Source organism: Choloepus didactylus, chromosome 18 (genome assembly GCF_015220235.1).
Source record: "Choloepus didactylus isolate mChoDid1 chromosome 18, mChoDid1.pri, whole genome shotgun sequence".
NCBI classification, from domain to species: Eukaryota; Metazoa; Chordata; class Mammalia; order Pilosa; family Megalonychidae; genus Choloepus; species Choloepus didactylus.
In genome coordinates this window covers 59,090,429-59,105,606 of record NC_051324.1, presented here as the reverse complement: position 1 = coordinate 59,105,606, position 15,178 = coordinate 59,090,429, and the positions used below count along the sequence as shown (strand labels likewise).

At 37.4% G+C, this 15,178-nt stretch overlaps 1 protein-coding gene across 6 annotated transcripts in view; it reads right to left on the bottom strand.

The window, feature by feature from the left end:
• CDC27 (cell division cycle 27) overlaps positions 1-15,178 on the bottom strand; it is a 116,933-nt gene that overhangs the window by 70,476 nt on the left and 31,279 nt on the right. For all 6 annotated transcript variants that reach the window (XR_005212600.1, XM_037808405.1, XM_037808407.1 and 3 more), the window contains one exon: positions 13,273-13,348. Coding sequence is in view for 5 of the 6 variants with exons in the window: in XM_037808405.1 (XP_037664333.1) it covers positions 13,273-13,348 (76 nt within the window). In the remaining variant the exon portion in view is untranslated. Of the gene's footprint in view, positions 1-13,272; positions 13,349-15,178 lie in introns of those variants that run through there.

Below are 15,178 nucleotides of genomic sequence, written 5' to 3'. Positions count from 1 at the left end.
AAATAGTTTAACTTCCAGAAACAATGCTTTATCAAATGTTTTGTTCACAAACCATTGTTTAGGTTCATTTTTCACAGCAGTGAAATTCTCTAATGATATAAAAATAGCAAATATTCTTTGTGTGGGTATGTGCAATTATCTTTTTAATGTGTAAATACTTAAAAATTATAAGTTCAAATGGGAAGATTGATTCACAATTTACCTAAAGCTTAAAAAACAATGAAACAGTAAGATAAGGAAGTAAATCGAGAACACCCTGATGAGTTATGAGAAACACAGGTGGTTTCTGAGGCTCCCACAAGTAACCTGACTGCAGAAAAAGACAATGGTACCCCCAAAACAAATGGTGAACCAGTAGTAAGCAGCTATAATAAATGTAAGTAGCAAAGAGTATGCTTATTGGATAGTAAAGACAAATAGAATTCATATGGGAACAGTAATTCCAATAGGGGCTGCCTTAAGTGCTAAGTTCAGAAAAATTCCGAGTCCTGGCTTAGCTTGTTAAGTGTGCAGCTATCAAAATAACAGGATCTGGGAGACATAGATGTCTGCATGAAATTTATTTACCATCCTTTACTTAGAGCCTTAATTAAAATATGGAATTGAGAATTATGAAGCCCACACTGTATTTTGTAAGTATAAATAAAGTAAACATTAGCTCCATAATGTCACTCTTATGTAGTTGTGAGAAATGAATCATGTACCAGTTAAATAAAGTATGGTATATCCATACGATAGAACACTCTAGTTTTTAAAAAATTTACTGACATAGAAAGATTTTCAGATTGCATTGTTAAGTGAAATCCAACAAGCTGCAGAACAATACTGAAGATCCTTAAAGGCTAGGCTTCAAAAACTGAAAGGTCACTTGAATCTAAGTACAAAATAATTAAGAGGGGTTTAAGCTTGTATCTTCCAGATACATTTCCATCAAACAGGGAGGTAAATTAGTCCTTAGATGCTTTTAAAATCAGATAAGTCGGCCCTTCTTTGTTCTGATTTATAATTTAAATATTATTTCCCCAAATGGATCAGTTTATGCAAAACTTAAAATTTACTGAGGTGAGTGTTCTTTACCTGACCCTGATAAACTCTGCAAGTACTGTAGCAAACTCCTTGGAAGTTAGGATACTCTGCCTGCCAATCTGCCACAAACTCTGAGGTTGGGCATACTCAAAAGGACATAGAACCTATGGAACTATCTATGATTTTTGATAACACATTTCATCTCGATTATTTTTTTTAAATACAATTTTATTGAGATACATTCACAAACCAAAGTATATAATCAATTGCTCACAGTATCATCATATAGTTGTGCATTCATTGCCACAATCAATTTTAGAACATTTTGATTCTTTTAAGTTCTTAAATCAACTATAGGCAGTACAGCACAATGGGTTAGAGTACGACTAGAGACAGACTGCTTGACTTCAGATTCTAGCACTATCGTTTATTAGCTAGGCAACTTAGGGCAAGCTATTTAACTTCTCGGACCCTCAGTTTTATCATCTGTAAAATAAGGACATCATGATACCTATATCTCGAATGGTTACTGCTCAGATTAAAGGACTTAAAAAAGAAAGATTAAAGGACTTAATATATACAGAGGACTTAGAATAATGCCTGACACACATTAAATGCTGTATGTGCTATTGTTCTAGTTTGCTAATGCTGCAGAATGCAAAACACCAGAGATGGACTGGCTTTTATAAAAAGGGGGTTTATTTGGTTATACAGTTACAGTCTTAAGGCCATAAAGTGTCCAAGGTAACACATCAGTAATCAGGTACCTTCACTGGAGGATGGCCAATGGCGTCCGGAAAACTTCTGTTAGCTGGGAAGGCACGTGGCTGGCATCTGCTCCTAAGTTCTGGTTTCAAAATGGCTTTCTCCCAGGACGTTCCTCTCTAGCAAGCTTGCACCTCTTCAAAACGTCACTCACAGCTGCACTCCGATCAGTCTCTTTGAGTCAGCATGTTTTATATGGCTCCACTGATCAAGGCCCACCCTGAATGGGTGGGGTCACACCTCTATAGGAGTATCCCACCCAAGTCACCACCCACAGCTGGGTGGGGCACATTCCAAGCAAATCTAACCAGCACCAAAACGTCTGTCCCACAAGACCACAATGATAATGGCATTTGGGGGACACAATACATTCAAACTGGCACATTCCACCCCCTGGACCCCAAAATGACATTATCTTTCCAAATACAAAATACATTCATTTCATCACAGTATCACAAAAACTTAAACCATTTCAGTAACAAAAGTTAAGTACAAAATCCCATCAAAATCAAATATAGGCGTGATCAGTCCTAAGGCATACTTTTCCTTTAGCTTGGATCTGTGGACTTAGAACAAGTTATACGCTTCCAATATACAAAGGAGGGACATTCATAGGATAAACATTTCCATTGCCATAAGGAGAAACAGTAAGGAAAACAGGGTTAACAGGACCAAAACAGTTCCTAAAACCTGCAGGACAAACTCCATTAGATTTCAAAGTCTGAGAGTCATTTACAGAACAATGTTGCATCCTTGGGGCTTGAGAGAGCGGGAGCCTAACCCTTCCTAAGGGCCTTTTCGGCAGCCCTTTCCTCTCCAAATGCTTGGGTGAGTGCTCCAACATATCCACACATTGGGGAGACCACCTTCTCGGCCCCACCCTCCTCAAACATCGGGGCAGCTCCCGGATTCCCTTCCATCTCCGGGGCACACGCTCAACCCCTTCAGAACAGTGTGGTGGCAGCCAGGCTCTCCCCAATTCCCTGGGAATGTGCTCCAACCTCTTTGGGACCTGAGGTGGCAAAACACTTCCAGAGCATCGAGGTGGAATGTCCGCCCTCGACCTCCAGGGCAAACTCACCCTTCCCATGCATGTGGGCTGCTCCGCTCTCCGAGCCCGAGACCTCTTGACTCCAGACCTCAACCTCCATGGCTCTGTCTTTGAAGAGATTTTTCCTTTAATTTTTTCCTTGTCTGTCTCCTCCAGTCCAGACCGGCAATGGCTCTGTCTATAAAGATCTCACAAAAATTCTGTTGGCTTTGCATGAAGCATACAGGGGTCAAAGCCATCAGACAATAGGACTTTCCACAAATCCTTTCTGGATAATTCCATCTCCAATCTTGGCTTGTACTGAAATGGCGGCTGGGTTCCATGTTTGGTTACATCCTCACATTGGGCTGTAGCTTCTGGGATTCTACCCCCTGGAAGCTCATAATTTTCCAAGCCATCAGCTTCTGGTTTCTTTGAACCCAAGAGTTCAGTTCTAAGTTTATCTCTCTCTGCTCGCATTTTACTATAAGCTGCAAGGAGAAGTCAGGATACATCCTCCACAGGTAGTCTGGAGATCTCCTCAGCTAAGTATTCCAGTTTGTCACTTTTAAATTCTTCCTTCCATCTGACACCAGGACTCAATTTTGCCAAATTCTCTGCCACTTTAAAACAAGGTTCGCCTTTCTTCCAGTTCACAACAACACATTGATCATCTCTGTTCAAGGCCTCATCAGAAGTATCTTTAGAGTCCATATTTCCATAAACAGTCTCTTTAAAGCAGTTTTGGCCTTTTCTGTCAAGCTTCTCACAACTCTTCCCGAAACTCCCCATTATCCATTTAAAAAGCTGTTCCAACATGTTTGGTATTTGCAAACTCAGCAGCAAAAGCACCCCACTCCTGATACCAAAATCTGTCCTAGTTTGCTAATGCTGCAGAATGCAAAACACCAGAGATGGATAGGCTTTTATAAAATGGGGGTTTATTTCACTACACAGTTACAGTCTTAAGGCCACAAAATGTCCAAGGTAACACATCAGTAATCGGGTACCTTCACTGGAGATGGCCAATGGCATCTGGAAAACCTCTCTTAGCTGGGAAGGCACATGGCTGGCGTCTGCTCCAAAGTTCTGGTTTCAAAATGGCTTTCTCCCGGGATGTTCCTCTCTAGCAAGCTTGCTCCTCTTAAAAATGTCACTCATAGCTGCACTCCCTTCAGTCTCTTTGAGTCAGCATGTTTTATATGGTTCCACTGATCAAGGCCCACCCTGAATGGGTGGGGTCACGCCTCCATGGGAGTATCCCACCCAAGTCACCACCCACAGCTGGGTGGGGCACATTCCAAGCAAATCTAACCAGCACCAAAACGTCTGTCCCACAAGACCACAATGATAATGGCATTTGGGGGACATAATACATTCAAACTGGCACAGCTATTATCTTAATTCTCATTACTGGCCTTCTTCTAAATTTACAATACCCAGATAGTCATTTGTATTAATGTGAGAATACAGACCTGACCTTGAGCTACAAGTTTGGGTAATTCCATTTCTTCACTAACTTTTTTTTTTTTGGCTGACTGTTTTCAACTGCATGGGCGATGTACTTTTCACTTTGCATGATTCACACCATCATTTAGTCATTCCTGCTACTGAACACTCTTCTACAGATACATTAGTAATTTAATACTATTCTCACTATTTTTTTTTAAATCTTCCTTACTTTTTTTTTACATCTTAAACCTCAATACTAACTGGTTTTATACTTGCTCTATATGATGGGGTTAATTATGTTCTTGGAGGCCATGCTCAGAGGAAAAAAAAAAGCCCCCTTAGTGTTTTAGTTTCCTAGCTGCTAAAATAAAGACCACACAATAGGTTGGCTTAACAACAGGAATTTATTGGCTCTTGGTTTGAAAGGCTGAAAGGCTTGCTTCCTCCTGGAGTCGGTATCTTTTGGCTGGCCAGCAATCTTTGAGGTTCCTTGGCTTTTCCGTCACATAGCATTGCACACAACAGTGTCTTCTCCCCTCTCTGGGTTCCGTTGACTTCCAGCTTCTGGCTGCTCCTCATGGCTTCTCTCTCTGTGGCCTTCTCTATTCGCCTTCAGTAATAGGATTAAGACCAGTCCTCATTCAGTTGGGCCACACCTTAACTAAAGTAACCTTATCAAAAGTTTCTATTTTTACAATGGGTTCACGCCCACAGGAATGGATTAAAATTAAGGACATGGTTTTCTGGGAAATATAACTCCAACCAACCACAGTGTTTGAGGGGAAAAGTGGTAAAACATGAGGAGAAAGCAGATGTCCAGACTATGCAGGGCTTTGCAAGTTGTATAAAAATTTAGGGATATATTTTTATAGCAATTGATAACTATAAAGGGTATTAAGAAGGAAAGTAAAGAGAATGGGCTGATTTGGGAGGGAGAAGGGATACATATAGGAAGATCGATCAGGAAGTTTTTCTACTGAGAGACAGTAACATCTGAGAGATATTAACATCTTAGAGTAGTGTGTGAACGTTGTGAATTCAGCTTTGTATGTATCAGGTTGGATGTACCTATGAAACATCCAAGTTAATGTTATGAAGATTTGAGACATGGATGAAAAAAGTCTGTCAAGGAAGACTAGAGCTGATAAAAATTAAAACTATGGCAACAAACCCAGCATCACTTTTTCATTGGCAATCATTTAACTACAACTGTAAAAGAACAAGCCAATGGGACAGATATCCTTTCAGTCCTCCTTATGGCACATGAACTTTGGCAAGAAGCTGTATTTATTAAAATTTCCACCAAACATGGCATTATACCACATCTTCAGCAGTATTCTGGATATTTCCCCTCAATTAAAATTTTAATACAGCCAAGTAAATAATTTTTTAAAAAACTGTTGCTGTTTTTTTGTCACATATGTCTGTGAGTTTGGGCTCTGATTGTCATTGCTAAGTCCAAGAAGAGAAACAAATACTGAACCTTTACTCTGGTCAGGTCTCTTCAGCTAAGCCCAGTTTAGTGAAATTGATATGTTCAATGCAATCTCTACATCTGGCCTATTAATCATTAAGACAGGTAGACAGCTGGTGAATAACTGATGGTAACTTAAAATGTTTTCATATCAAAATACAAACATTTTATAGTTTAGGATGCCGAACCAATATTAATTTAAAATAAAATACTATATTTCAAGCAATTTTGAGCTTTGGGCTAGCACCTTCAAAATCACCCAGGAGTTTAAGTTGACTTGCCTCTACAGAAATATTTGAGAAACAGTATCTTCAGCTGTTTCTCTCTTTTTCCTTTCACCATTTACAATTCCCAGTCCCATAGGGTCTTTGTAGATAGGAATCTTCAATATTCTCCAGAGATCCTGGGCAATTTCTTACAGAAAAAATGCACATAAAACTGAAGTCTAATCTTCTGAACATAAATAAATCATATTCCATTAATATATATTATATATATAAACACACACACATTCATCTCCAAGGACCTACTATACTAGTTGCAAGAATGTTTTCTTTCTCTGTATAGTCTAAGAAACTGCTTCTATTCTTTCCTAACCACCTATTTCTATTCATTCCTAACAGTTAAAAATATATAATTACCATTAAAAACCCTGGAAATTTTTAGACGTGCTACAAGTTACTTACAAAACAAGGGGGGAAACTTTGAGTCTATATTCTAACAGTTAATTGAATAGTGGAGAAAAATCTTGGTCAGGGGTTCAGGTATTGGCAGTGGAAAGGAAAAATATGTGATTACAATGGGGGGAGGGCTGTAGAGGAAGACCATAAGATTAGGCCAGTGTTTTCCAAACAGCAAGTCTCAACTCACTAGTCAACTGTGAAATTAATTTATTGGTATCTATCAACCTGCATTAAAAAACAAACAAAAAGACCCCAAATAGTATCAGAGTATATCATATATAGCTAATGTAGAAAAAATCTGAAAAGCCACTGTATTAGTAGTTGCTAGGGGAGACAGGAAACTTGTAAAGGGCCTCCTAGAAGCCAGAAACTACAGTAAAATCTTTACGTACATTATTATATGTAGTCTTTAAAGTTACCTTATCAAATAGATGTTTCTCTTCCCATTTTAAAGATGAGAAAAATTAGGCTTAGAATAACTTCTTGCAAAGATAAAATAACTAATGAATATCTGAGCTGGGTTCTCTCTTAAACCACTCTGCTGTTCTTTCCTCCTATACTGCTTATAGGCAGTCTATCTATGGAACTTTTAGGAAAAAGAGAAATAGGTGACAAGGAACTAGTGACATTGAAAAATTATTTCAAGAATTTGACTCATAGATGATCCCACCCACCAACTTCTTTAGCCTCACGCCCTACTGGATGTCTTTCCCTAAAATAGGAGCTACCACTAGCAGCATAGGAGGCCACTGTGCAAAGGGGCAAACATGTTATAGCTAGCATAACAGCTCTGATCAACTGGTCTTGTCAGCCTGGAGCACTGTGTTGACAAGAATTCTGAGGTTGATTCACTGGGAAAGGGTACTGTGATAGATTAACAATGTCTACTAAAGCTGCAAGTTAGAGGGAATGGCAGGTATTCGCTATCCAGTCAGACATACTGTTTACAACACTAGTTTCAGTTTCTTCATTTATAAAATGGCAACAGAAATGTCTATCTCATAGGATTACTGAAGATTAAAGAAGTAATTCTTAAGTACTGACAGTACCTAGTACACAGTAAGAAATCAATCAATGGCACAAGTTATTGTTGTCATTATTACTGAGCTAGGACAGTAACTGTTAACACTACACTTAAATTCTGAAATCTTCCCTCATAGAAAGATGGTTAAACAGTGTGGCTAGGTTCTATATTAAGAAACTAACATTTACTGAGAAACTTTGCAAGTGTCAAGCACTGTGTGGATTAAACAGCTTTTCATGGACTAATATGGAAATTCTACCACCAAGAAAACCTAATCATCTGAATTCTAAACCACTAACTCACAACCTTTTGGAGCCTTACCATAATAAGCCAAAATAAATATTCTTTAACAAACAAATTCAAGAAAGAAAGATTAGAAATGTAAAACAACAAAACATGGGGACTGCCTAGGTATCAATAAGAATATATTTAAATATATTATTCATAATAAACCTTGCTTTTGCATAATTATGCAGAGTAGGATAATTGATTGTATTATCTTCTTTCTAAGCCTCCCACTCCTTCTTACCCTTCTGAAACTTTTCATTGGGACCTCAGACTACTACTCCACAGATCTTCCCCCACTTTCCTCACTGAACTCCCTTTATGTTCTCCCTTAAGGACCTGACAGCACTCTCAAAGGGATGCTGCCAGTTCTCTCATATCCTACACTTACTTCTGAGATAAGAGGTAGGTTAGTTTCTACTTTGTGTCTCAAAACTATATTCATGCATTACTTTTTTTTTTATTTTGATATAAATTCAAAGTTATAGGAACAGTTGCAAAAACAATACAAACCCCATACACAGAACTCCAGCATTCCCTGACCCCCCGATACCCTGAACCACTAACTTCAACATGTTGTCAGACCGCTATTTCTTTCCCTCCCTCCTTCCCTATCATCCATCATCTATTACTCTGTCTTCTGAACATATGAGAGCTAGCTGCACACACCCTTGAACAAACAATATAATTCACATATACAATTCCGATGAACAAGAACATTCTTTTATGCAGTCCCACTAAGCGCAGCTAAGAAGTACAAGAGATTCAACATTGATATAAAGCTTACATTCCATATTTCCTTTTCCTTATGTCTCAACTGTGTCCCTTTGAGCCTCCTGTCCTCCATCCTCAGATCCCATCGAGGATCATCCTTGGCATTCAATTGTCATCTATTTCGACTTTTTTTTTTTTTTCCTCAATTGTGGAAACATATATACAGCCTAAATCTTCCCATTCCACACCCTCCCTAGCATTCCATTAGTGGGATTAATCACATTTAGAATGTTGCAATGCTATCGCCTTCCCACCATCCATTACTAGAAATTTCCCTTCACCTCAAACAGCAACCCTATGCTCCTTTCTTAACTCCCCATTGCCCCTTCCCCCATTTCTCTTAACCCATACTCTACTTTTCACCTCTATGGTCATATTCTCTGATAATTTCTTTGTGTTTACTGTGGGACTTAAAATTAAACTCTTAAATCCATAACAATCTTGTTTTTCTTTGATACCAACTTAATTTCAATAGGACACATAAACTATGTACTTATACTCCTCCATTCCTCCACCTTTATATAGTTCTTGTCAAATATTACATATTTTACATTGAGTTCAAAACCACTGATTTGTCCTTAGAGTTTGTGTATTTTATATCATGTAGGAAGTAAATAGTGGAGCTACAGTTCAAAAATTATTGACTTCCATTTGTATTCCATTGTGGTCAGAGATTGTGCTTTAAATATGTTCAATTTTTTTTTTTTTTTTAATTTATCGAGGCTTGTTTTATGTCCCAGCATATGGTCCATTCTGGAGAAAGATCCATGATCACTAGAGAAAAATGTGTGTCCTGGTGATTTGGGATGTAAGGTTCTATATATGTCTGTTAAAATTCTCTGTATCTCTCTTTCCTTTCTTTGTTTCTCTGTTGGTAGGGCTGCCTTTAGTATCTGAAGTAGGGCAGGTCTTTTATTGGCAACATCTCTCAGCATTTGTTTGTCTGTAAAAAATTTAAGCTCTCCCTCAAGTTTGAAGGAGAGTTTTGCTGGATAAAGTATTCTTGGTTGGAAATTTTTCTCTCTCAGAATTTTAAATATGTCATGTCACTGCCTTCTCACCTCCATGGTGGCCGCTAAGTAGTCACTACTAAGTCTTATGTTGTTTCCTTTGTATGTGGTGAATTGCTTTTCTCTTCCTGCTTTCAGAATTTGCTCCTTCTCTTCAGTATTTGACAGTCTGATCAGAATATGTCTTGGAGTGGGTTTATTTGGATTTATTCTATTAGAGTTCGCTGGGCATTTATGCTTTGTGTATTTATATTGTGTAGAAGGTTTGGGAAGTTTTCCCCAACAATTTCTTTGAATACTCTTTCTAGACCTTTACCCTTCTCTTCCCCTTCTGGGACACCAATGTGTCTTAAGTTTGGACATTTTATTTTATCTGTCATATCCCTGAGATCCTTTTCGATTTTTTTGATTTTTTTCTCCATTCTTTCTTTTGTTCTTTAATTTTCTGTTCTGTGGACCTCTAGGACACTGAGTCATTGTTCAACTTCCTCTAATCTTGTATTATGAGTATCTAGAGTCTTTTTAATTTGGCCAACAGTTTCTTTTCTTTCCAGAAGATCTTCTATTATCTTGCAATTTCTTCTTTATGCTCTTCTAGGGTCTTCTTTATGTCCCTTTTATCCTGTTCCATGGTCTTCTTCATGTCTTTTATATCCTGTGCCATGTTTCGTTCGTCAATTGTGATTGTTTGATTAATTGTGCCAAGTACTGTGTCTCTTCTGATATTTTGATTTGGGTGTTTGGGATTGGGTTCTCCATATAGTCTGGTTTTATCATATGCATTAAGATTTTCTGTTGTTTTTTGGCCTTTTGGCATTTGCTTTGCTTGATAGGATTCTTTCAAGAGATTTTATGCTGTGATCTTGGGCATTCCTCCCAATTCAGATTAGTGTATGATGAGTGGACGGTCACATTTGTCCCCCTGCAGTTATTCTGGATTATTTACTAGTTGTTTCTGGTTTTTTTTAGTTGTTCCAGGGGGACTTCTTAGCTTCCATTCCTCTCTATGCCGCCATCTTAGATCTCTCAAGCCCATGCATTACTTCTTACCCTTTTGTGAAATCCCCTGCTTCTCTGAGGTTCATGTCTTTTCCTCATAACTCTCAGCGACTAAACTCAGGATATTCAGCTTCATTAATGAAATAATTTTGTACTTGGTTCCTGGTCTTCCTACCATACTTTATTCCCAGACATCTCCTAAATCAACATCATCTGGATTTCTGGTACCCTGACCTCTCTATATTTCTACCTCGTTCATGCTTATGGTAAGATTACCGAGCAGTCACAACTAGAGAAAAATCACACAACTGAGCAGAATGGTTCCACTATCAATTCATGCAGGAACAGACAAAATACACAAAAATAAGCTCATCTACAAACATAAAACAAAAATTCTTGGCAAGCAATCCAATGAGAACTTACATAAAAAAGGTGAAAAATCAAATTAAAAACAAATAAAAAATATGTGAATTAAAAGAAGGCAGAATGGTTTCTGGTTGGGAACATTTTATATATAGTAGAAATGTCAATACTTCCTAAATTGATTTACAGACTTACATGATTACAGGTCAGCACTGATCAAAAGCTGTGTGAGACTTCAAAGCAATAGTACAATTCATGTGGAAAAATAAAGGGGTTAAAAAAAAAAAGCAATGATGCAAGAGAGACTTTATTAACTAATTAAGTACTAATTATGCAAATAGTATGATATTGGGTTAAAAATAAGAAATGAACTAATGGAGGAGAGAGAATTCTGGAGACAGAGCCAAACATTAAAAAAAAAAATAATGTAAAACCAAGTAAAATATCATAGTGGGAAAAAAAACACATTATTTAATAATGTGGAATAAAGTAAAAATATAAAATAAAAGAAACTTTGGCTCACATCTTACACAATATACTATGATAAATTCTTTACTTTTTTTGAACTACCAAGAACAATATATTTATTGTAGTTGTAGAAAGATGATGTGCCAGTTTGAATGTATTATGTCCCACCAAATGCCATTATCTTTGATGTAATCTTGTGTTGGCAGATGTTATCAGTGTTGATTAGAATGTAATTCTTTGAGTGTTTCTTTGGAGATGCACCCCACCCAGCTGTGGGTGATAACTCTGATGAGATAATTTCTATGGAGGCATGGCCCCACCCATTCAGGGTGGGCCTTGATCAGTGGAGCTATATAAATGAGCTGACATGCAGAAGGAACTCAGTGTAGCTGTGAGTGATGTTTTGAAGAGGAGCTACAGCCAAGAGGGACACTTTGAAGAAAGCACAGGAGCTGCAGATGAGAGACAGTTTGAAGAAGGCTGTTGAAAGCAGACTCTTGCTCCAGAGAAGCTGAGAGAGGACAAATACCCCAAGTGCAACTAAGAGTGACATTTTTGAGGAACGGCAGCCTAGAGAGGAATGTCCTGGGAGAAAGCCATTTTGAAACCAGAACTCTGGAACAGATGCCAGCCACATGCCTTCCCAGCTAACAGAGGTTTTCCGGATACCATTGGTCATCCTCCAGTGAAGGTACCCGATTGCTGATGTGTTACCTTTGACACTTTATGGCCTTAAGACTGTAACTGTGTATCCAAATAAACCCCTTTTTATAAAAGCCAATCCATCTCTGGTGTTTTGCATTCCAGCAGCATTAGCAAACTAGAACAGATGACAATTTTCCTGCTACTGAAGCAATAGGAAAAATTATCAATGACAAAACTGATGGGTTCAATTACATAAAAATTTTAAATATTAGAATAATAAATATCAATAGAATCAAGATTAAAAAGCAACGATCTGGGGCAATTATTGTAATAAACAAAAATATAACTCACAGAAATGGGAGTAAATTTTAAGCACTTGGAAAAATTTCCAGAATCCCTAATAGTTATAAAAATTCAAGCCAAAATATCTCACATTCTTTAAGTAAGCAATATATTAAAATGGTCAAATCTGAAGCTGACAGAGGATGAAGAAAGGTGTATTCTGAACACTGTTGGTGACAACCCACATTATTATACCTCTCTCTGCTGGATTAACAATTTGTTGTAGAATTGATCACACTCTTTGACTTGAGATTGCATTTTAAATATAACCCAAGGAAATGACTCAAAAGAAAAAAAAAAGCTGTACACGATTATCTATACCAACATCTTACAAAGAGAACTACAAAAACAAACATACATGCAGTATGATGTTTATTGACCATTTATTACCAGGCCTGACAGCCATGCCAAGCACTTTAAATACATTATCTCATTTAATTCTTCAACCAAGTCTATGAGGCATTTATTATTATCCCTATTTTATAGATTAAAAAACCTGAAATACTCAGGTTACTTAACCTTGGACAGGTTACACAATTGTACATTTAAGAGATGGATTGAGGATTTGGACCAAGGCCACAGACTCTAAATCCATGCATGCTCTTAGCCACAGAATACAGACTTTCTTCTAATGAGAAACTTGGAGAAAAAATACCTAAAGATTAGAAAATGATTACATAAGCTATGGTGTATAAACCCAAACCAAGTCTACACAGTTATAAAAAGAACATATACAGGAGCTACACAGAAAGTAAAGTTTTTATAAAACTAGTGCCAATCATAAAGAAAAAACAAAAAGAATAAGCATACAATTATAATTAAGAATGAGATGGAAAGAATATCCAGAATTTTGGTAAAGTCATAAAAAGTTATGGAATTCCATATATTTTATTCTTCCTGTACAGTTCCATAGCAATGAACAGATTACATACCTTCTGCATACAGTCTTTCTGCGAGGAAAACTGCATCTCGGTAAGCATAGTGGTTTAGTGCTTGCCATATAGCAGCCTGCAAGGGAGGAAAAAAAACATAAATACCCACATATATGCAGTTTCAAGGTATGTCCAGCATAGAGTCTTGCATATAACACTCAAATTAACATCTGTAATTCAAGTGATAAAACCCCAATGCCAACGGTACAAACTCTCTTAACTCAGTGTGATAGATAAGGCTCTTCACAGTCTAGCTGCAACTTATCTGAATTTACTCACTCAACTCTCCATGGACTTTCAGGCCCCTGTGCCGTTTTACATCCTTTTCCTTCACTGGGGAATGTGAGCTCCCTCACCTGCCTTCCCAGTTAGAAATTTCTTATCTCTAAAGATCCAATTTAAATAACATCTACTCCATCAAGCTTTCCTGGCTGATTTCCAACCAGTTTTTTTTAAACCTACCTCTAGTGGAGTACTCATATTATACTGCTGTTATTTATTTACAGGTCTGCCTACCCTTACTAAACTACAAGCTGTTATAACAGTGGTTCTCAACCATTTTTCATGAAACACATGAAGGAGATGTTTAAATGTTTGTCATCCTCCCATGCAAATTTCCTTACCTATTAGCTTCAACTCTACCCTACTCTCATTCACCTAATGAAGCATAGTGGATTACTCTTTGGAGACTAAAGTTATCAAAGGAATAACTTTTAATTTATTCTAATTTTTTTTTCTTTTTCAAAATTATGAAATATTACATAAAATATTTATCAGATATTATAAAGCCACAGTGGTCAAAACACCATGGTACTAGCAAAAAGATAGACATATTGATCAGTGGAATCAAATTGAGAGTTCGGAAATAGACCCTAGGATCTATGGTCATTTGATTTTTGACAAGCCCCCCAAGTCCAGACAGAACAGTCTATTCAATAAATGGTGCTGGGAGAACTGGATATCCATATCCAAAGGAATGAAAGAGGACCCATACCTCACACCCTATACAAAAATGTATTCAAAGTGGATCAAAGACTTCAATATAAGAGCCAGTACCATAAAACTCCTAGGAGAAAATATAGGGAAACATCTTTAAGACTTAGTGATAGGAAATAGCTTCTCAGACCTTACACCCAAAGCACAAGCACAAGAAAAAATAGATAAATGGGAAATTCTCAAGACTGAACACTTCTGTGCTTCAAACGACTTTGTCAAAAGGGTGAAAAGGCAGTCAACTCAATGGGAGAGAATATTTGGTAACTATGTATTTGATAAGGTTTTGATATCCAGTATATATAAAGAAATCCTACAACCCAACAATAAAAGTACAATCGAATTATAAAATGGGTAAAAGCTATGAATAGACATTTATCCAAAGAAGAAATACAAATGGCTAAAAAGCACATGAAAGGATGTTCATCTTCATTAGCTAGTAGGGAAATGCAAACCAAAACCACAATGTGATATCATCTCACACCTATAAGACTGGCTGCTATTAAACACACAGGAAACTACAAGTGTTGGAGAGGATGTGGAGAAATAGGAACACTTATTCACTGCTGGCTGGAGTGTAAAATGATATAGCCACTGTAGAAGACAGATTGGCGGGTCCTGAGAAAACTAAATGTTGAGTTTCCCTATGACCTGGCAATTCTATTACTCGGTATATACTCAGAAGATCTGAGAGCAGGGACATGAACAGACATTTGCACACCGATGTTCACAGCAGCACTGTTCACAACTGCCAAAAGATGGAAACAATCCAAATGCCCATCAACAGAAGAATGGATAAACAAAATGTAGTATATACATATAATGGACTATTATGCAGCAGTAAGAAGAAATGAGGTTCTGATACATGCACCAACATGGATGAATCTTGACATAATGCAGAGTGAAACAAGTC